At 37.4% G+C, this 24,436-nt stretch overlaps 1 protein-coding gene across 3 annotated transcripts in view; it reads right to left on the reverse strand.

The window, feature by feature from the left end:
* Positions 1-434: 434 nt before the first annotated feature.
* Positions 435-24,436, reverse strand: part of sws (patatin like phospholipase domain containing sws) — an 874,342-nt gene continuing 850,340 nt past the window's right edge. For all 3 annotated transcript variants that reach the window (XM_067138236.2, XM_067138235.2, XM_067138234.2), the window contains exon 27: positions 435-3,937. In XM_067138236.2, coding sequence (XP_066994337.1) covers positions 3,836-3,937 — 102 coding nt within the window. In that variant the 3' untranslated portion in view covers positions 435-3,835. The remainder of the gene's footprint in view (positions 3,938-24,436) is intronic.

Here is a 24,436-nt window from a genome sequence, read left to right on the forward strand (position 1 = left end):
ACATTGGTTCCACTCGGCTCGGACCACCGCTTCATCTCCGGGCTACTCGGCTCGGATTTGGAGTGCTACGGAGCAAGTGAGGAAGAGGAAGACAGGGGGAGCGAGCGAGACAGGCGTGGGGACAGAGAGAGACCGCTATTGCTCCAAATCGAGGAGTGGGGGTCTGCACTTTGGGCAACCAAGTGGTCGTCTTTTGCACCGTGCACAGTGCATGCACCAGGCGCATACACCCTGAGAGGGCCTGCTATAGAGCCATAAGAACTACAACTGTAGCAACCCTTTGCCTTGCATCTTAGTTTATTTACTGCCAGTGCCCTAACACTTGAGATATAATTCCTACCATAAACTAATTATTCTTACATTTGATCCTATATAATATAAGAAAAAGTTTGTAATATGTTACAGGGATATATTCAACAGAGGAAGACACAGGATAATAAGACTGACATTGTAATATTTTCTTCTTTTAGAAAATAACAAAAAACATGCACTAAGGTATATATACTGTACAATACAAAACATAATCAGTACTTAAAAAAAAGAAACAACTCTATTCAAAACCATGAATATTTTACAAGGACTAAGAGATTAAATAATACACATATAAACTCTTGAAAAGTGTCATACAAATAGATAATCGACAGCTTACTTAAAATAAAAAGCACCAACACATGGCAGTCCTTGACCAAGGATGAGACGGAAGAAATGAAAGTAAGTAAACATTCACTTTCTATTAAGCCATATAATTATTTATAACAAAATGAATCTGGTAAATGATGGACTATTGTACAGAGGGTTGACTCAGTTAAGCCTGGACAAAAAAGAATGCTTTGTCAACAATGAACGTTTATGGCATGCAACCAGCATTCTTGTAGCATCATTGGTGGAGTATGTTAGTATAGTCACTAGCAAGAGATTGACAGAAATGTCACCAAATACTGCATATTTGTGGGAAGGGTACATTTTTAAAACTTTCTGACGCTCGTTATAATTCATCACAGATTGTAAAATGCTGCACAGTGAAGATTCTTAGCATTTCCAGGTCATGTATACATCATATAATACAAATGCACAAAAACAGACCAATGTGCCAAAAAATTAGAGAGTGAGCACAGTCAAGATGGACTGCAGTAGTAGTGACCCTGGTAAAGACAGCAGTTGGTACCTGGGAAAACATATCAACACAAAGAAGCAATGACAACCACATAGGAGCATCAAAAGGCCCAGTGTACGGGATAATTCATTTAAATTTGGCGCTAGAATGGCAACATAAAAGCATGCGGACATGTCTTGAAGGAACAGTGTATCAAGAAACAGTTCACTAATGCCAGAAAATTGTATGAAAACTACCTGGTGGACAATAATTAGCAATAGATAATTATTCTGGATGAGGTGTGGGATGATACAAACAGAACCTGTGCCATCTTCTATCGTCCAATATGCCAAAAGGGCCGCTCCAACTTCATTTGGAAGAGTAGAGAAGTTCTTCAAATTGGTTCATGGTTGTTGCAGCTCACTGTGCCAGAGGACAACTCAGGATTCACAGTGTTACAAGCAAGGTGAAAATAAATGCTGCCTACTTCCTGGTCCCCATGTACAATGGTGTTTGGAAAGCCTATTAAGAGATTTAGACTAACTTTTTCCTTTCTGCCTTCTGCAGCAGAAATTGGAATTTAGAGCAATAGTTAGTCCAGCCTGTGAACATCACACTGAACACAACTAGTGATGATGAAAGGGTATTTTGCTGTTTAAAAATATTAAAAATCCTCCAAGATTAATTGCTGCAACCCTCCATATTACTACATCTTTAAGCATAATTATATTGTCAAACAAGAAATTTAAATCCAATGTAAGTAGAATATAATACTTCACTCACAGTGTTTCCTTCCAGTCATAACAGACAACTTAAAAGAGACCTTGGATACATAAGTACTGTATCTTGCCAATCAATGGTTCACCTGGGGTACAATTAAATAGTTCTTCCAGACCTACATCTTCAGAATTCATAAATTGTCAATGCCAATATAAATATAACCCTTTTATTCTGAATTTAATATATATATTTTTGCACACATCCCCCCCCCCCCCCCCCCACCGAATCATTTGTTATTCTTTGAGAGTCTGAGACATTGTTGGTTCTTCTTTAATGCTTTCAATTCTGGTTTAATTTACAGTCAGGAATGCAGTTATACACTGAGATAATTTTAAGAAAGAATGAACTAAAATTATAACAGACCAAGGAAAGAATGTTCTGTTACTAAACACGACTCCTGGACAATCAAAAGGAATAAAAATAAAAAATTAAGTAACAGAGCTGATTGTTACTCACCTTATGAACTTTGTACAGTATATTAATACCCAAATAATGATCTGAATATATATATATAAAAACTGACATCAACATAGCAAAATTTGTGCCTTGGAATACCAAATTACAGAATCTCTTACGAAATACACTTATAGAAAATGGAGATACGCATAACAGCTATAGAAAACTTCATTAGTGAACAATATCATTCTTCACTATTTCTCATGGGAATTCTGAATTATAACAGAATTATTATTACTATGAATGTCTTTTCTGGAAGGAATTATTATCAATTTATTTCAAAGCAATAAAATTGTCATAAAATATGCAGTACGTGAACATAATTGGTTTAGAATATACTGTAGATACTTCTTCCGACCCAATGTGAAAAGGACAGCCAATTTATTCCAAAAATACATTTTACATTCCTTTACCCGTCACATCCAGTCTTTAATGACTAAGTACAGGCTACATGGTAACTTATTTTATAAAAAATATGTACATGTTGATATATAAGTTAAACGAGAGTCCTGGAAAGTCATCTCTACATACAAATAATGTGTCATATTTACAACTTCATACCAAAGGACTCATGAAATCTCATATTGCTTGCAATATTCTTACAAACACTTAACAGCATTTAAAACATTTCCCAGGCTTGCCTTAGCATTTGAATGTCTGAAATATGTTAACTGTCCATACTGTTTTAATATACTTGTATTATTTATCATAAAATGAGCACTAGCTTTTCATTACTATATAGGAAAAACAAAAATAACTAAAACTTTACTGTATGAAAAAAAAAAAAAGAAACCAAGATATGTTTCAAATAAGGTTGACACATCTGAAGAAAACCTCAAGATTCTTTAATTTTGCTGTTGCAAATTCTTAATCTGTTTTCTGAACCATGCCTTCTGTTGAAGTACAATTCATTCTATACTGAAGACAGAGGATTTTACACATGTTTACACATGTCAACCCTTATAGTGAACATACCTTGGGAAATGCACTGGAGTAACATAATATTATATTGAATATAAAAAGAGACATCCCCCTCCCCCCCATCCAAAATGTTCACAACTTGTACAAACATGTTAATAGAAGTTCCAATTACATTTTTATTATTCTATTCCTCCTTTAAAATGAATGAAATTATCACAGATATTTTCTGAATATAACATACATGATTCTCCAATGTAACCTAATAAGCGCAAGTAATTCTTACACAATGAGTGCAATTCACTATAGAAGGTTATAGATAAACCTGCATTTTAAATCATATGTCAACAAAACAAGGACTAATGTGTAAATTACACAAAATCACACATAAAACCTCACTTAGAGTAACAAAAGTTACAGAACTATGAATTCCTAAAAACATTATACTAACTGTGCGTTGATATATTTCATAACTAGAATGACACTTCTGATCCCCAGCACATAAATACAATGGCGGGGGATAATGGAGATCTTTCTTTATATAATAGGAACAGCATTCCTGTGAATGATCTGACCTTCCGATCTGTACTACGACTGGAGACGCCCGAACTCCAATTCTGATTCCAATTCGTTCTCAGAGAGGGATAACGATCCACCTGCTCGTCTACGTAGTAAAGATGCCTTTGTATCCTGGAAAATTTAAAGCAAAGAATTTATTAATATAACTACTTGAAGAAGGGAAAATTACAAACATTTTTTAAAAAATTTTTCATCGTATACAGTAAGATATTAGAAATTCAAAATTCAAGCTCTGAATGCCAACATAAACGGCATAAATTCATTGGTGTATGTATGTAGCTACTTGTCAGGCACAATGACCATTCATATATGGAGGAATCTGCTGACTCACTCTCTCTCTCTGTATTAGAATAAGTAAAGTAAAGTAAACTCGTGTCCTCATCCTGAGGTGGTGCAGCTCTTTTCAGGCACACCCCCATTGGAGGTGAGCTGCATGTACCATTTGGAGCACATACCTGCCCTCCCGCTAGTCTTAAATTTCTGGCAGTACCGGGAATTGAACCCAGGCCTCCGAGGACGGCAGCTAATAACACTAACCGTTACGCTACGAAGGCGGACTGTATTAGAATGATCAACATAGATTGCATCATGTAGCAGGTATTTGTTTATTTTCAAAGTAGGGTGATTGCCCGCTTGGTAGCCAGCAGAAATGGCTGGCCCCAGTAAACCTTGTGTTACGAAGAATGAAATTGAATGTATATTACAGGATAGTGAGAGTGAATTGGGCAGCAATATAGTTTCAGGAAGTGATACAATTTTATCAATAAATCAATAAATCAATCAATCAATCAATCACTACTGATCTGCATTTAGGGCAGTCGCCCAGGTGGCAGATTCCCTATCTGTTGTTTTCCTAACCTTTTCTTAAATGATCGCAAAGAAATAGGAAAATTATTGAACATTTCCCTTGGTAAGTTATTCCAATACCTAACTTCACTTCCTATAAACGAATATTTGCCCCAATTTGTCCTCTTGAGTTCCAAATTTATTTTCATATTGTGATCTTTCCTACTTTTAAAGACACCACTCAAACATTCGTCTACTGATGTCCTCCCATGCCATCTCTGCTCTGACAGCTCGGAACATACCATTTAATCGAGCAGCTCGTCTCCTTTCTCCCAAATCTTCCCAACCCAAACTTTGCAACATTTTTGTAACGCTACTCTTTTGTCGGAAATCACCCAGAACAAATCAAGCTGCTTTTCTTTGGATTTTTTCCAGTTCTTGAATCAAGTAATCCTGGTGAGGGTCCCATACACTGGAACCATACTCTAGTTGGGGTCTTACCAGAGACTTATATGCCCTCTCCTTTACATCCTTACTACAACCCCTAAATACCCTCATAACCATGTGCAGAGATCTGTACCCTTTATTAACAATCATATTTATGTGATTACCTCAATGAAGATCTTTTCTTATATTAACACCTAGGTACTTACAATGATCCCCAGAAGGAATTTTCACCCCATCAAAGCAGTAATTAAAACTGAGAGGACTTTTCCTATTTGTGAAACTCACAACCTGACTTTTAACCCCGTTTATCATCATACCATTGTCCACCGTCCATCTCACAACACTATCGAGGTCACCCTGCAGCCGCTCACAATCTTGTAACTTATTTATTACTCTGTACAGAATAACATCATCTGCAAACAGCCTTATCTCTGATTCCACTTCTTTACACATATCATTGATATATATATAAGAAAACATAAAGGTCCAATAATACTGCCTTGAGGAATTCCCCTCTTAATTATTACAGGGTCAGATAAAGCTTTGCCTACTCTAATTCTCTGAGTTCTACTTTCTAGAAATATAGCCACCCATTCAGTCACTGTTTTTTATAGTCCAATTGTACTCATTTTTGCCAGTAGTCTTCCATGATCTACCCTATCAAATGCCTTAGATAGGTCAATCGCAATACAGTCCATTTGGCCTCCTGAATCCAGGATATCTGCTATATCTTGCTGAAATCCTATCCTACAAGCTGAGCTTCAGTGGAATAACCTTTCCTAAACCCAAACTGCCTTCTGTCAAACCAGTTATTTATCTACTAGTGGTGAAAGTGATAGCAGCATGAAAAACAGTTTGGTGGGGAGTGAGGGTGAATTTGAATGTGACAGTGATGATGAAGTCCAGCCTGCCTCTCAAAAAGACAAAGAAGGCAAAGGAAGAAAGCTGGGGTTGGAGTAAAACCGGCAATAAATCATCCAAATATGGCTTTACAGGAAATTATGCAAATAAATCCCATCAAAAACATACACCTCTCTCCTGATTCCTCCCTAGACATTTTTTAAACATATGGTTCCCCCTCCCCTCTAGATATTTTTTAAATATATGGTTCACAACTATTTATGGAATGAGCTTTTGAAAAACAGTTTTGCCAATCAGTTTTTCTTCTTTTTGCAAAAAAAATCCCAACTCACCCTATATGAGCCAATGGCTTCCCACAACACCAGGTGAAATAAAAAGGTTATTTTGCTTTCAGCATTCTCAAGGAAGAAAACCCACCTTACAGTCCTACTGGCCCATTTGGAAGTCTTTCTTCAAAGTCAAGCCCCTCAAAAGATTCATAATCATTTCTAAATTTCTTTCTTTAAGGTTCTGCAATTCCTTCATCACAGAAAACACAGGTAATTCAGTTTGTTGTGGATTACATGAATAAAACGTAGTATAATACTGTATCTTACACTTGAAGAAATAAGTATATGCACAGCGTGTATGCAACAAAGGGTTAATCTACATTACTACAAATACCCTAAAACTACATAGGCTACTCATCATCAATGGCTAAAGGAAGACTGCTGAATTAATACAAAAAGCAACACCATGACAAGGAAGTTGCATACAATAGTCTGTGAGTTTACAAAAAGAGGTAAAAAAGACGACAAAATGGCACTGGATACATGAAGCTGGACCCTCAACATGACACAAAAATACATTTAACTTCATGAAGGAGGAGGTATGTACCTACTATGGGTCAGATTTGCTAGGAGCCTTGGATTTGCTTTTGCAGACCAGAATGAAGACTCACTGAAGATCATGTCTCCAAGTGAAATGAAATGAAATGAAATGAAATGAAATGGCGTATGGCTTTTAGTGCCGAGAGTGTCCGAGAATATGTTTGGTTTGCCAGGTGCAGGTCTTTTGATTTGACGTCCGAAGGTGACCTGCACGAGGATGAAATGATGATGAAGACGACACATACACCCAGTCCCTGTGCCGGCGAAATTAACGAATGATGGTTAAAATTCACGACCCTGCCGGGAATCGAACCCGGGACCCCTGTGACCAAAGGCCAGTACGCTAACCATTTAGCCATGGAGCTGGACTCCAACTGATATGATCTAGTCCAATGAAATGTTGAAAGTAAAATGTTAGCTTTATTCCTAATATTGTATTTTAATTATGAATTCAAATCTAAAATGTCATTGTATGCTGCATTACATGTGATGAAGGGATGATGAGAGTGAAAGAAAATAAATAAATATATAATTATATGATCTTTGAACAGTAACTTGGTTGGTGGCGGCGGTTGTACTTAACGGCAGTTTTAATTTCTGTAGCGTGTAGTAGTGTAGTGTAGTTTTATTATTAGAAATTATCATGCTAACTGTATCATTGCATAATATATGACATTCTTCAGGAAACTATACATTATGCCACGTGACAAAATTTTACTCTATGAAGGAAAAAGGTAGAAATGGCAAGAAATATTGATTTCAGATTTGAGCACCATCTGTTAGTCAGATCCTTGAACTACGTGATGAAAGGAGTGACAGTGATGTGACCATAAGGAAAAGTTTTCAAAATAACCTTGCAAGCAAGCTGTGAAGTCTAACAAAACCAAACCGTAAGTCGTAATGGGAATTTAACACTGGATTGGCGACTTAAGGTATGGTTTCTTAAATGAAGTTGCTGCATAGTCTTCTTGTCCCGAAATATGAAATAACCAGCTTGCGCATCAAGATAATGCATAGTTACAATTAAAGACATTTACTTAGCTGCACATTTTATAACTGCTGATTTTAACTAAGGAGCCCTGTCATAGGGGCTGTGATTTGTTTCTTCATGCTGACAAGCGCTTTGCACAAAATAAAAATAACATTACCATGTGGAGAGTTATGCCAGGTTTACATAAAGATATAGCAATTTCTTCTCTATCAGTGTGTCATACAAATTTTTTTTGTGTCTGGACTTTTGGTCACATCAAAATAAAGTACCGCGTGACAGATATTGCCTCGGTCATTTAAGATAGCTCCGCTGAATCAAAACTAAGCAAAGCTGTCATCATCAGAAAAAAAACTGGAGAGCTGTTAATAAATATGTATGACTGGCAACATAGTTGGAAAAGAGTTCCTTAGATCACATCTTTCAGTCATTTTACTGTGAAAAAGAATATACCCAGTGTCGTTACATGTCAACAAAAAATGGACTGTCCAGCTGTAATAGTGAAGATTTGCGAGGCAGATAATCTTCCTCAGAACATACCTAAGTAGTTGGAAGCAAAAGACATGACTACAGAAAGGACGAAATATTTGTTCCACAACATTTGAGAGTACTGCACAGCAGAAACAGGGGATTCGCTCTGCCAACAGCCAGGCGATATTAAGACCGTTGAATCTGAGCCAAGTAGCGAGACAGACTGTGTTTGTAAAAGTCGAGAAAAATGAGCAACAATTCAGTTTTGTTACTACAGGATACAAGATAGATTAGTAGTATAAATTATTAATCATTAACTGGATGTCAACTGTGTGTAGTTTCAAAACGATCTTCTGAAACATCCACATTATTATTAATATTCTTTTTTCTCCATTAGGGTCTTCTTGGGACCATGAGTCAATTTTAATGCTTCATCCTTTCTTGTTCCTTCTTCCTCCTCCTCACTATGCCTCCTTATCCTTTCCTTGGACCATTTTAAGCCCGTTTTCTTTCCCTCGCAACCTTGGAATCCTTCCATTTTTAACACTTTCTTTCTAACACTCTCTCTCTCTCTCTCTCTCTCTCTGTTGCTTCTTCCCTTGAGGTGACACTCCAGAGATAAAAATCCATATTTTGGTCATTTTCGTGAATTTTTTTAAAATGACAAATTGAAAGGATTGAGTTTATTCATTCTTGTCACAAAGTTATTCTGCTGAATTCAAACAATTTATCACTGTAATAATGCTTTGTTTTGCACAAGTCAGCAATTCACACTCCACTAAATATGGATGTGTTGTTGAAAATTGTGCTTGTGTACAGGAGACTGGCATCAGAATCCATTTTAGTAAGGTGCAGTGCTGTGAAGACACAAAATGCTAATGAAAATCTCCAGTGTTATCTGGTCAAAATGTCCAAAAGAAATCTTTGTTTCTAGGAAGAAAATTGTAATGGCTGTGTCAGAAGGAATTTCACCAGTCAACCAAGGACAATATAATACCTACTGAAGTTGCCAAAACTCCAGATAGGAGCCCAATGTGTAAAGTGAAGGGACTCCTGAGTAAACTGAGGGATCGTCTTAGAGTGAAACAAAGTGTCTGCCGTTCTTTGGAGAAGGAGAAGAAGTAGAGACAAACTTCTAAACTTGCTAATATTCGTGCAGAAGCTGCCAAGAAAGAAAAGGAAGGAAAAACATACAGTTCTGGTGACTTTTAGGTAATGGATCAGGAAGAAAATGTCACTAGAACTTTGCTTTAATTTTCCTGCCAATTGTAATTTTACATTTAAATCCCAATTTTTCTCCCATAATATTCTCTCAAATGTAACAAAATTTGTATGATATATGTATCACAGCTATATTAAGAAACATGCATATGGAATTTTTTATTGCAGAATTTTTTCAAGTAGTAGGGATTTTTAAGTCCAAAATTTTAGAACGTAAAAATTACATAAATTTTAGTACGATATATCTCCTTATATAAATTATGTACAGAAAAATTGATATGTAGTGCTTTTTAAATAAGTATTATCAACCTAATTACAAATTTTCATTGTTGTTGTTGTTTGAGTCATCAGTCCATAGACTGGTTTGATGCAGCTCTCCATGCCACCCTATCCTGTGCTAACCTTTTCATTTCTACGTAACTATTGCATCCTAGATCTGCTCTAATCTGTTTGTCATATTCATACCTTGGTCTACCCCTACCGTTCTTGCCACCTACACTTCCTTCAAAAACCAACTGAACAAGTCCTGGGTGTCTTAAGATGTGTCCTATCATTCTATCTCTTCTTCTCGTGAAATTTAGCCAGTTACATAAAATCAGCTTCATGGTCCGTATCGCACTTCAATAGATTCACAATTAAGTATTTATTTTCCACCTAGTCGATACAATGATTGCTTAAGGCAATTTTTAATGGTCAAAAGTGGTACATTTTTCGTATATTATCAACATCTTCAGCCACATAACACTGTTTAGATGAAAAATGTATAAAATTGACAAAGTAATGCTTTAGAGGAAGTGTCTTGTCAATCTTATGTTAATTTTAAGGACACTTCCTCTAAAGCATTACTTTGTCAATTTTATACATTTTTCATCTAAACAGTGTTATGTGGCTGAAGATGTTGATAATATACGAAACATGTACCACTTTTGACCATTAAAAATTGCCTTAAGCAATCATTGTATCGACTAGGTGGAAAATAAATACTTAATTGTGAAATTTAGCCAAATTGATCTCCTCTCACCAATTCGATTCAGTATCTCTTCATTCGTGATTCGATCTATCCATCTCACCTTCAGCATTCTTCTATAACACCACATTTCAAAAGCTTCTATTCTCTTACTTTCTGAGCTAGTTATCGTCCATGTTTCACTTCCATACAATGCCACGCTCCACACAAAAGTCTTCAAAAACATCTTTCTAATTCCGATATCAATGTTTGAAGTGAGCAAATTTCTTTTCTTAAGAAAGCTCTTCCTTGCTTGTGCTAGTCTGCATTTTATGTCCTCCTTACTTCTGCCATCGTCGGTTATTTTACTACCCAAGTAACAATATTCATCTACTTCCTTTAAGACTTCGTTTCCTAATCTAATATTTCCTACATCACCTGCCTTCGTTCGACTGCACTCCATTACTTTTGTTTTGGACTTATTTATTTTCATCTTGTACTCCTTACCTAAGACTTCATCCATACCATTCAGCAACTTCTCGAGATCTTCTGCAGTCTCAGATAAAATAACAATATCATCGGCAAAACTCAAGGTTTTGATTTCCTCTCCTTGGACTGTGATTCCCTTTCCAAATTTCTCTTTGATTTCCTTTACTGCCTGTTCTATGTAAACATTGAAAAGGAGAGGGGACAAACTGCAGCCTTGCCTCACACCTTTCTGGATTGCTGCTTCTTTTTCAAAGCCCTCGATTCTTATCACTGCAGACTGATTTTTATACAGGTTGTAGATAATTCTTCGTTCTCGGTATCTGATCCCTATCATCTTCAGAATCATAAATAGCCTGGTCCAATCAACATTATCGAATGCCTTTTCTAGATCTACGAATGCCATGTACGTGGGCTTGTCCTTCTTGATTCGATCCTCTAAGATCAGACGTAAAGTCAGGATTGCTTCACGTGTTCCTACATTTCTTCTGAAGCCAAATTGATCTTCCCCCAACTCAGCTTCAACTTGTTTTTCCATTCTTCTGTAAATAATACGTGTTAAAATTTTGCAGGCATGAGATACTAAACTAATAGTGCGGTAGTTTTCACACCTGTCAGCATCGGCTTTCTTGGGAATAGGTATAACAACATTCTGCCGAAAATCGGATGGGACTTCTCCTGTCTCATACATCTTGCACACTAAATGAAATAACCTTACCATGCTGGTTTCTCCTAAGGCAGTCAGTAATTCAGAGGGAATATCATCAATTCCAGGTGCCTTGTTCCTATTTAGGTCACTCACAGCTCTGTCAAACTCTGACCTCAAAATTGGGTCTCCCATTTCATCAGCATCAACAGCCTCTTCATGTTCCAGAACGGAATTATCTACATCGTTACCTTGATACAACTGTTGGATATGCTCCTGCCATCTTTCTGCTTTGTCTTCTTTCCCTAGAAGTGGCTTTCCATCTGAGCTCTTAATATTCATGCACCTAGATTTCCTTTCTCCAAAGGTTTCCTTGATTTTCCTGTATGCAGCATCTACCTTTCCCAGGACCATACAGCCTTCGACATCCTTGCACTTCTCCTTCAGCCATTCTTCCTTAGCTACCTTGCACTTTCTATCCACTTGATTCTTTAATCGCCTGTATTCTTTTCTGCCCTTTTCATTTCTAGCATTCTTGTATTTTCGTCGTTCATCAATCAGGTCTAGTATCTTCTGAGTTATCCACTGATTCTTAGTTGATCTTTTCTTCCTTCCTAACATTTCTTCAGCAGCCCTACTGACTTCATTTTTCATGACTCTCCACTCTTCCTCTACTGTGTTTCTTTCGGCCTTTTCATTTAGTCCTTGTGCAACATGTTCCTTGAAACGATCCATCACACTCTTTTCTTTCAACTTGTCTAGATCCCATCTTTTTGCATTCTTTCCTTTCTTCAATTTCTTCAACTTCAGATGGCATTTCATGACCAACAAGTTGTGGTCAGAGTCCACGTCTGCTCCTGGGAAAGTTTTGCAATCCAACACCTGGTTTCTGAATCTCTGCCTAATCATAATGAAGTCTATTTGATACCTTCCAGTGTCTCCAGGTCTCGTCCACGTATACAGCCGTCGTTTGTGGTGTTTGAACCAAGTATTGGCGAGGACTAAATTATGGTCAGTGCAGAATTCAACAAGCCGACTTCCTCTTTCGTTCCTTTGTCCCAATCCAAATTCTCCTACTGTGCTACCTTCTCTTCCTTGGCCTACCACTGCGTTCCAGTCTCCCATCACAATTAGATTCTCGTCACCTTTGACATATTGTATTAAATCTTCTATCTCCTCATATATTCTTTCAATTTCTTCATCATCCGCTGAACTAGTAGGCATATAGACCTGCACTATTGTGGTGGGCATTGGTTTGGTGTCTATCTTGGCGACAATAATTCTTTCACTATGCTGGTCGTAGTAGCTTATCCGCTGCCCTATTTTCTTATTCATTATTAAACCAACTCCTGCATTACCCCTGTTTGATTTCGTGTTGATAATTCGGTAGTCGCCTGACCAAAAATCCTGTTCTTCCTGCCAACGTACTTCACTTATACCAACTACATCTAACTTTAGCCTATCCATCTCCCTTTTCAGATTCTCTAACTTACCACAACGATTCAAACTCCTAACATTCCACGCTCCGACTCGCAGAATGTCAGTATCCATCTTCCTGATGATCGCCCCCTCTCGTGTAGTCCCCACCCGGAGATCCGAATGGGGGACTAGTTTACCTCCGGAATATTTTACCCGGGAGGAAGCCATCATCAGTACATCTTTCATACAGAGAGAGCTGCATGTCCTCGGGAGGTGGTTACGGCTGTAGTTTCCCGTTGCTTTCAGCCGTGTAGCAGTATCAACACAGCTAAGCCATGTTGAGTATTATTACAAGGCCGTATCAGTCAATCATCTAGGCTGCCGCCCTTGCAACAACCGAAAGGCTGCTACCCCCCTTTCGATGAACCATTCGTTAGTCTGGTCTCTCAACAGATACCCATCCGATATGGTTGCACCTGCGGCTCGGCTATCTGCATCATTGGGACACGCAAGCCTCCCCACCGTGGCAAGGTCACATGGTTCGCAGAGGAGGAAATTTTCATTAACATGTTAATTTCATGAAAAAATGGAATAAAAAATTTCAAAACAAAATTTAAAAAAAAATATTTTGGAAAAACTATTAATTGTATATGAAAGAAATGTTTGTGATATTTCTACTTTTATGTAGGTGACATTCCCACACAGTTTCGTGAAAATTGATGCATTAGGTAAAAATACTTTTTATCTCCGGATTGTCGCCTTAAGCTGTTTCTTTCCAAATCTTTCTTGACTTCATAAATCCAGGTTATTGTTGATTTCTTGTTTCAAAGTTATTTGAAGATCTGCTTGGTTAACCTGTTGTCATACATTCTGTATAAATGTCCAAAAAATATCAATCGCTTCTTCCGCATTGTATCTGTTATGTTTTCTATGTGCTGGTATACTTCATCGTTACTTCTTGATTTCCAGAGTTCTGTACTTCTTACCACAAAATATAAATTTCATGTTTCCGTATTGACAGCTAAACTAATATTCTTTAAATCACTATTACAATGATTTATTCTTGAACAGTATTCTCCTTATTCAGTACGTTATGGTTAATGTGAATTAAAAAAAAACAACTTTAATCTCACACTTGTCACATCTGTCCATGTTTTGAACCTAATTGCATCATCTTCAGTAGATTATTAAAATTGACATTATATATTGTAGTTAAAAACATTTAAAACTGAAGCAAGAACGATGTCATGAATGTTCAAAAGTTCTTATTAAGAAAAAGTTCATGCTCTTATAAAGTCGTGTTAAAATCTTCAGTGTGCACTGTTATCCACTTGTCGTGATATCCTCTTGATGTTTCATTAGTTAATAGTCTGCTAATTGGACTAGGCAGTATCTAATTAATAATTGATATTTCGTGATTTGGTTTGCTGCCAATAAGGATTACCATAACTGCATATGACTTGGTGGTATGAATGCCTGTAAATGGAAAGTTGAAGTAAATTGAATGCCAAACAAACACTAAGTGCAGTCTCATGTGTTTGTGAGTAATGAAGTTTTGATAAACCACCTTTGCCCAGTTGAATGATGTGTTTATGTGCGTGGTTTTGTGCACACTAACCTGGTTTATCACATGCTGTAGGCTCAAGTTAACTAGATTTGGTTAAATAACGAAATTAAGTTCATTTATAAGAAAAAATCTTTTTTAAACAGTCGACTCTATGAGTCTCGCCTTGAAGCAGCTCAACGACTCTCAAGCGCTCAATGGGACATATTTCAGACCCAAGATGACAACAGATTGTTCAATATACTATCTAAAAAACAGAGTACCTTAGATAGAAAGCTCAACACACTCAAAAACAACTCAGCGCTAAGCAGAAATGTTACTAAAGTAACCAAAAAATGGAACAATCCTGACAACATAACAAAGAAGTTCCATCCACCTGTTGTCAACTTATCAAAAACAACTCTAGATGATGATGACAACTCGATCCTCTCTTATGGCCCTAAACACAAATAAAGTTAATACATGTTTTAATTTAGATACAGAATCTGAAATAGCCATCAGTAAAGTGCCCATAGATTTACAAGACGAAGTAAGACTTGATGTAAAGAAAAAATTAAATAAGATTCACATCAAAATTACAAATACAAAACCTACTAAAAGAGACACTTTCCCTGAAAGAAAACTCATTTTCAAGCTTAAAAAGAAAATTGAAAATAATAATCTCATCATTACAAAAGCTGATAAGGGTAACACAACCGTTGTTATGGATAAAATTGAATACATTGAAAAAACCAAAAACTTATTCAGCAATAATTCTTTTTCAATAATTAAAAAAGACCCAACTCAACAGATTCAGCGTCTTCTTAAGCAAACAATAAAGAACACCTCTTTCCTATTCACAGATTACGAGAAAACAAAGTTATTGAACACGAATCTGGGTCTACCAACTGCAAAAGCTTTCCCTAAAATCCACAAGGCTGATATCTCCATTCGCCCGATCATTAACTACAGACCCAGTCCGCTATACAAATTAGCCCAATTCATTCAGAAATTTCTAAAGAATAATTATAAGTTTTTATCAAAAAAGTCTATTAAAAGTACTATTGAGCTAATTTGAAAACTGAACAACTTTGAAATTCAGCCACACCATTCTTTACATTCTTTTGATATTGTCAATATGTACCCTAGCATTAATACCAAAAAATTATTTCCCATTATCGAAAGAAACCTGAATACATACAGTCACTTGAGTAAATATGAGATTCTTGATTTCATGACTGTCTTAAAATTGGCAGTCAATAACAATTTTTTCACATTTGACAATATACACAAGATGGCTTGGCAATGGAATCACCAGCATCGGGGATCTTTGCAGAGATATACTTAGATTTTCTGGAAGAACACAATTTTATTGATAACAAGGATAATTTCAAGAATATACATTTTTGGGCAAGATATGTGGATAATACGCTGGTAATTCTAGATGATAGAATTATTAATGCATCCTCTACTCTTAATAATCTCAACAAGATTGATCCTCATATTAAATTTACACTTGAAACTGAATCCAACAGTTCAATCAATTTTCTAGATATAACAATTAGCAGATTACCTTATTCTTTATCTTATATGATTTATAGGAAACCCACACAAACGGCTACTCCCATAAGACAAGATTCCTCACACTCGCAATCACATAAATGTGCCACTTACGACAGTATGGTTAACCACGCTTTCAAAATACCTTTATCTAAAGAAAATTTAAATAAAGAACTTAATATCATATGTTCCATTGCTAAATTTAATGGTTACAGCAGATATTAAATGAATAATCAATAAATTTAAACACCGAACAAATACAACGCTATCAAATGACAATCCTAAACCAGCAGCTTACTCTACCTTCACTTTCAATGAAAACATCTACTGCATTGCCAATATCTTCAAAAAACATAATTCCAAAATTTATTTTTGAACTAACAATAGAATCATGGATGTGATTTATAACTCCAAATCTATAAACAGAACTAATATATTTTCAAAATCTGGTGTATACTGTTTTAAATGCAAACGTGTGATTCTTCTTACATTGGACAAACTGGACGCAGCTTCAAAATTAGATATTCAGAACATGTTAACGCAATAAAATACAATAAATTCTCAGCAATAGGGCAACACATGCAAGACGTAAAACATCATTTCACTACATTAGACCAAGGCATTGAAATTATCAGTACCCTAAACAAAGGCCCTCTTCTTGATATCACTGAAAATTGTTTAGTACACCTTGATCAATATTTTAATCCTAACCAAAACCTTAACGATTTGTCTGAAAAACCAAACATTCTTTTTGACTTCCTTATCTTAGTTTTCAAAAGCTTCAAGTTGACAAGTAGGCATTCAATCTTCCACATAATGCACAACACCTTCTCGTGCTACTTGCCCTTACCACAACACCCCCCTGACCCACCTTAAACCACTCCCCTTACTCCCTTACCCCCTCCTATCCCCTACCTATATTCAATTTTTGGTTCTTACTTCCTCTTGTACTTCATGACAAGGCTAAATAAAAGTGAGCCTCATAATATTACTTACCTTACCATTTTCACTTTTCTATTTCTTATTTTTAATTTATTTTCTTTTCCTTTAGATCTCATAAAATCCATATCAGTATTAATAGTCTCATATTTTAAGAGTTTATATATACCACTATCCACATTTTGAAGTACTGAAACAAAATCATAAAATTTGTTACCTAGCAACAAATTTTACTCCTTGAATAACAACAATAGTTGTTAATTATACTGCATCATTTTTTTAAACCTCAAGATCTACAGCAAGAGTGCTCAAGAACCTCTACATGAACTTCTATTTTTAATTCAAGAAAAGTGTCATAAGTGTTACAATTGTGTTGACTTCTTGCCATTTTTGTGTCGGCTGATGACGACATGGACATGTCGAAGCCGGTCCCGTAACATATTAAATATGTTGCTACATTAATTCGTGCAATAATATTATTGTATTGAATAGGTGGAACATCTTTCTCTTTTTAGCATTGTAATTATTAGCTCAGTACGGATCAGTGATGAAGTTTTTAACTTTAAAAGGAGGGGAGGGGACTGAACTTGAATACAAAGAGACCTTAAAAACTTATTAAAGAATATCACATTTTTATTAGATAACAATGAAACATCTAAACTCACAAATATGCATCCAAGGTTACCTACGGCTAAAGCCTTACCCAAGGTACACAAGCTGGTGCCCCCATCAGACCTATAATCAATTTTTGAGGAAGCCCCATTTCAATTTGTACAAAAGTTACTTAAATCTCAATCATTTTCAAGCAAAAACTTCAATTAAAAAACACAATAGAATTGGTAGACAAAATTAAGCTTTTCAACATTTCATCTATTACATCATACATTTCATTGACACAGTCAATATGTATCCAAGCATAACTATCAAAAGTACAATTAAATTAATAAAGAACAATTTAAACACAGCAGCCTTAGTCAACAAAAAATAGATGAATTTCTGCACATAGTGGAGTTTGTTTCTGATAATAATTATTTTAAATTTAACAATGTAATTTATCAGCAGAAAGGCCTACCAATGGGGGCACCAGCCTCAGGAATCTTGGCCGATATATATATGGATTATCTCGAGGAAAATAATATTCTCAGTACCCTCAAGGGAACTGTTTATCGGGCTTGTTTTTTAGACGATGTCTGTACTATTGTAGACCAACAAGTCACTAGCAGCGAAAATGTCGTTATTTATCTTAATGAGATAGATCCACATGTAAAGTTCACTAAACAATCCGAAAATGAGGGCTCACTCAATTACTTAAACCTTATCATTATTCACAATAGATGATGATGATGATGATGATGATGATGCTTGTTGTTTAAAGGGGCCAAACATCTAAGGTCATCGGCCCCTTATGCCACAAGATGGACGACATGACATAATTAAAATTTTAAAATGATCCACCGACTAGAGTTTAAAATAAATGGTGATGAAAAATGATTATGAGATTAAAACAATCAGTGGATCTAATTCGCAATGTCTTATTTTCTAATAAAATTATAGAATATACAGGTGACAGTGGAATAAGGCATTGCCTGGAAACATATATACTCGTATATAATTCAAGTTAGAAGTTAAAATAACACATTAAAATACGCAAACACGAACTAAAATAGAGTCAATGAGATAAAAGCGCAGTTAACAGAAATACACAAAGACAAAGGACATTATTACACACGATAAAAAAGACCACTATCCCTCATAAAGGGATGATGAAGTCTGCTGACTGTTCGTCATCTAGCAGGATGAGGGAGATGGTACTCGGGAGTTTTAGGCTATGGCGCAGATCGACCAGGTCCATGCACTCCTTAAGGATGTGTACATGGTAAGATGATCGCCGCAAATACACACCAGATGGGGTTCTCCTTTCAGTAAATAGGAGTGCATTACTATACCAGGGCCGATCCGAAGACGACATAATACCACTGCTTCCCTCCGAGAAGCCCGAAGGGAACTCCTCCATACCTTTGTTGTACCTTTTATCGCTCTCAGTTTATTTGGTCATGCAGTGACCTGCCACTCCATCTCCCAATGGGACATACCCAAATGTCTCAGGTGAGAGTGAATATCACCTGCTGGAACCTTGTAAGGCAACGGGGGCGATGTAACTGTCTCCTTGGCAGCCTTATCTGCTAACTCGTTTCCCTCTACATCCATGTTTCTTGGGAGCCACATAAACGTGATTCTGGTGCTGGCATCCGAACACTGTGCCAGCAGGTCCTGGATCCGCTGCACCAGAGGGTGCTGAAGAAAACGGGTATTAATAGACTGTAGCGAGCTCAAGGAGTCAGTACACACCAGAAAGTGTCGGCACTCATCGGACAGTGTATACCGCAGAGCTTCACAGACAGCATAGAGCTCTGCTGTATACAAACTACAGGTTTCCAGGAGAGCAAAAAGAAACCTATCATTATCGACAATGAATGCACAGCTCACTTTTGTTTCTGCCTTCGAACCATCCGTGTAAACGACGACTGAACCTGGATACCGGCCAACAACGGACAGGAAGAGCTTCCGATAAATCGAAGGGTCCGTGTTTTCCTTTAGGCCAGTGTGTAGATCCAGGATTATTTCAGGTTGTTGTATTATCCACGGAGGTACCGCACTTGATTGACAAGGCAGGGAACAGAAGGTACATCAAACAATCTGTGACTACTATCCAAGCGTATTCCAACTGGCCGTGTTGCTCGAGGATAAGCAGCATACAGCTGATGGTTTCCATTGTGGAATACGCAAGGATAAGTTGTGTGAAGTGGCATCTGTCGTAAATGTGCAGCGTAGGACAGAAGCATTTGCTGGCGCCTCAGGTGTAAAGCAGGCACACCAGATTCAGAGAGCAGGCTAGCCTCGGGCTTATACGAAAAGCTCTCGTTGCCAACCTAACCACGCTGTGGTGGATGCTATTCACTTTCGCAACGACGCTTTGCCTTGCTGATCCATAATGCTGCACTGCCGTAGTCTAACCTGGATAAAATATGTGCCCTATAAAATCGTAGGAGCACCATGCGGTCAGCTCCCCAATTAGTACAGCTAAGAAACTTCAAAATATTCAACTTCTTAGTGTATTGCACTTTTAACTGCCGCACATGTGGCTCCCACGATAATTTACTATTGAAAAGGAGCCCAAGGAATCGGTGTCAACTATGGGAAGAGCGGCATTTCCTAAATAAAGCTCAGGATACGAGTGAAGAGTGCGCTTTCGGCAAAAGTGCATAACAAATGTCTTTGCGGTTGAAAACCAAAAGCCATGTGCTAAAGTCCACTGTTCCACTCTCCTAATAGCTTGCTGTAATTGTCGCTCTGCGACTGCCATATTATATGAGCTATAATGCAGAGCAAAATTGTCCACATATAGCGACAGTATTACTGCTGAACCAGCAGCAGCGACAAAACCGTTTATGGCAATCGTGAACAGAGTGACACTAAGAACTGATCCCTGTGGGACTCCCATTTTCTTTAATGTGGTACTGCGAACATGCCCTCCCTAATCGGACGGAATAGATGGAAGGACAAAAAATTTGCAATAAATACCGGTAATTTACCTCAGAATCACCCTTGATGAAGGACTGAAAGGATACCATATCGCCGTGAGGTGTCATAGGCCTTTTGTAAGTCAAAGAAAACAGCCACCAAATGCTGTTTGTGGAGAAATGTGAATCCTGGATAGCACTCTCCAGGCGTACCAAGTGGTCAATGGTTGAGCGATGGCACAAAAACCACACTGGTACTCAGACAAAAGTCGTCGTTTCTCCAGACACCACACAAGTTGGCGATTTACCATCATTTCAAATAGCTTACACAAACAGTAAGACAAATAGGTCTGTAACTTCCTGCATACTTAGGATTTTTGTCAGGCTTGAGGAGAGGAATGACTATGCCCTCTCGCCACTGAGATGGAAACTCACCCTCTATCCAGATTCGGTTGAACACACAAAAGAGATATAATAGACTATCCTCACTAAGGTGTGATACTGTATAGGCTTTTGGGCTTATGCCGTGTCAAAAAAATAAGGTGAAATTCTTTGTTTCACAGAGAACTATGCTTTGCGTCATCAGAAGAAAATCTCAACTGTCCACGAGAAATGCTTCTTAAATAAAGACTCTTTAAATTTAGACATTATAATAGGAGTGGAAATGGTACTGGTACATTCATTCATCACCAGATGGCTATCTGGACGGGGCACAGCGCTAGCGTTCGAAGCAGAAGCTGACCGAACCATCAGAATCGGTCTAAGAGGTTCACATAACATGTGTAAGTAATGTAACGTGCTACTGCCATAACCTCTCCATCGACGTTCTATGAGTTTCTGCAAACTTCGTCGCATGTACATCTCCACATACTCTACAATTTTATGTTTCTACAAGACTATAATGCTATTATTATTATCTGCTCTGGTTATCAATACTTCTTCCTATCATCGGAATTACCTTACTTTGCTCACCTGTCGATACCCTCCGACATTTCTCGACACACTGACTGCTGTCTTTCTGTCTGCCTCGCACCTACTACGTCATCTGCCACGTCACATGATCTTTCTCGAATGAACTGGTCTTCGCTTCCGGGCGTGTATATATTGGACTGCTTGGCCCGTCTTGGGCAGACTGGCATCATCTTCTGTAAATAGTGTGTGTGTGTGTGTGTGTGTGGAGGGACTACGGACCTCGCACGGCTTGCCGTGTGCTGCGCCATTTTCTTCCCTACCAGCTGATGGAGTTATTCTGAAAGGACTCTGGTGAGCTAAACATATCATTTACTAAACTTGTTTTGGAAACTTTAAAACTCGGCCTGTTTCGGCATTTTGAGTGATGGCATGCTATGAAAACTTTCAAGGCCTTGGTTTCGAGTCTAACTCCTTGCCACCTTCAAACTGATTAAGATTAATTGATTTTTAGTGCTGAACACTTGGTGATGTGGACTGAGCCTAAACATCGTCAAACAGAACTTTCACAACCTTAGACGATTCTGAAAAAAATCTATTGGCAGATCAAACATTCTCCAGCATTACGCAGTCGGAGTTTCCTTTCTTTTCATCCTCACTTATCCTTATTGTACTGATCCTCCTTTTTACCCTACCCTTTTCTCTTTTATTAGGTGTATATGCTTTTTATATTAGGGCGCCCTGGAGGCGTATTCGTTTTTTTGTTTTTTGTGTGGCCAAATATTTCTTGATCTTCATGGTAAAAGTGTACTTGTTCCCTCCAAATTTGATCAGATAATAATATTAATAATTATCTTTTGAGGTGATTGTGTGTGTGACACCTCTCTTTTCAAAATAATAATAATAATAATAATAATAATTGAGAAAACTGGTTTTGTGATCTAGTTCCATTATATGGTCGAGATTCACGCTGACACAGTGTTCTATGTAACGATTTTTGTAATTTTGTCCAAACTTATCTGTGGGTTAGTCCCCTTTCGAAAACGTTTCCTCTAAAACGGGGACCCGAGCTATTTTGTCTTTGTAATCAATGTCTGGGATTTTTGCTCGGACTATATCTTCTTGGTTAACAAGGTGTCTATTGTGAAACTTTTTCCACCAATTTTATTGACCAAAAAAAAGAGTTGTTCTTTCAAAGGTTTTGAAACTCTACATAAGAAATATATCATCTGAGATGATTATCTGTATAACTTGGAAAAACTGTTAAAGCACGGACCTTGCATGGCAGTTCCTTTTTAATCTCTTGTATATATATTGGTCAATTTTATTCTGTAGGTTTAGCTTAATTATCCCTTTGATACTTGCCTAAAATGTCCAGGGTATATTTGAGGATCTATTTTCTCCAAAAATGTTAGTGTGTACTGTATTCTCGTTAAAGCTGCTGTTTCCAATACACTTGGTCATCTAAAATTTTTTTGTAACGTGGTGTTTTTTTTTTTATGTTTGGTACCTACCACGGTAAACCTCTCCTACTATCCCCCTCCCAGTACTGCTTCCGCTCACTCTGCTCCTTTCTTGTTTGATGTGATCGACTCCTCGGTGCAGTGTTGCCTATGCACAGACATCGTTTGGTAGTTTTTTCTTTCAACTGGGATGAAAAGATTAGTTTTGGAGAAAGCTCTCAAGATATCTTAACTATGTTGCACAATATGTCACAGTAACATATAACAATGACAGGTGTATGACATTGACACAAGCCTGGAATGAAACATCTGGCGATGAAGAACGTACGAATTTGGAAAAACACTGAGATGAAATAACAATAGTGAAGGGACAGGGAAGGGAACTACCTATGTAAACTCTTAATGGCTGGCAACCAGGTATTACTTAACTGATAGCCAGCGTTCATGTTGAAATTGTTAAGATTTCTATGTATTTCCACAGCTTCCCATATAATCCTGGACCTGTAGTGTCTAGTGTGGGTAAGAGCTCGAGCGTCTTGGAACATGACATCATGACACGATGATAGAGTGTGCTCAGCTATTGCCGATTTGCCTGGTTTGTTGAGACGAATATTACGTTCATGTTCCTTGATACGGGTACCAATGGACTGGCATGTTTGGTCGATGTATACCTTACCGCAAGGACAGGGAATTTCATATACCCTAGGATGTAAAAGTGGGGGACAATTTGTCCTTGGTTTTACTCAGACTGTGAGCAATTTTAGTGGCGGTGCCAAACACGGTTTTTATACTGTGTTTGCGGAGGACCTTGGCAACACCACAAATCGAATTGCCAACAAACTTAAGAATCTCTGCGATAAATTTCCAGATGTATTTACCTTCAAGTCAGGTTTAATTAATGTTTTGGAGTACAAAATTGAAGTCGCTGATAATGTACCTGTTCGCTCTCCTCCGTATCGGCTGTCGCCTCCCAAAATGAAAGCCCTAAAGGCTATTATGATCAAATGCTTGCTGATGGTGTAATACGTCCTTCCAAATCAGCTTATTCTTCCCTTGTCCCTAAACCGCAGGGTAGTTATCGTCCTGTCGATTATCAGATGTTGAACAAGATAGTTGTCCTTCAATCTGTTCCCCTTCCTGATTTGTTATCTCTTGTCACTATACCTATATGTTGTTGCTGGTGCTTCGTGGTTGTTGTGTGGGTTCATTTCTGGATTCTGGTGTGGAGTACATCTGGCTTATAGCTGAAACGACTCTTTGTTTTTACTGTGTCTTCATGTTGGGATTTTGGTTCTGGGTCTCGCAATTGACGTGTGGTTATCAGTATGGTTCTTTACCTCATAATTGTGGAATCTGCCCTGAAATTAACCTTTTATGTTAAATCTTTTTTTTCCTGTTTATTTTGTAAATGTTTTTATTTCATGAATGTACACCGGCTTTGATCATGTCTTCATTTGATGTCTTGTGATATGAGAGCTAATGTCCCTTTTGATTTGTATCTGTGGGTCAGATGTATGTGATTTGGTTTTATTATG

The sequence above is a fragment of the Anabrus simplex genome, chromosome 1, assembly GCF_040414725.1.
Source record: "Anabrus simplex isolate iqAnaSimp1 chromosome 1, ASM4041472v1, whole genome shotgun sequence".
Classification (NCBI taxonomy): domain Eukaryota; kingdom Metazoa; phylum Arthropoda; class Insecta; order Orthoptera; family Tettigoniidae; genus Anabrus; species Anabrus simplex.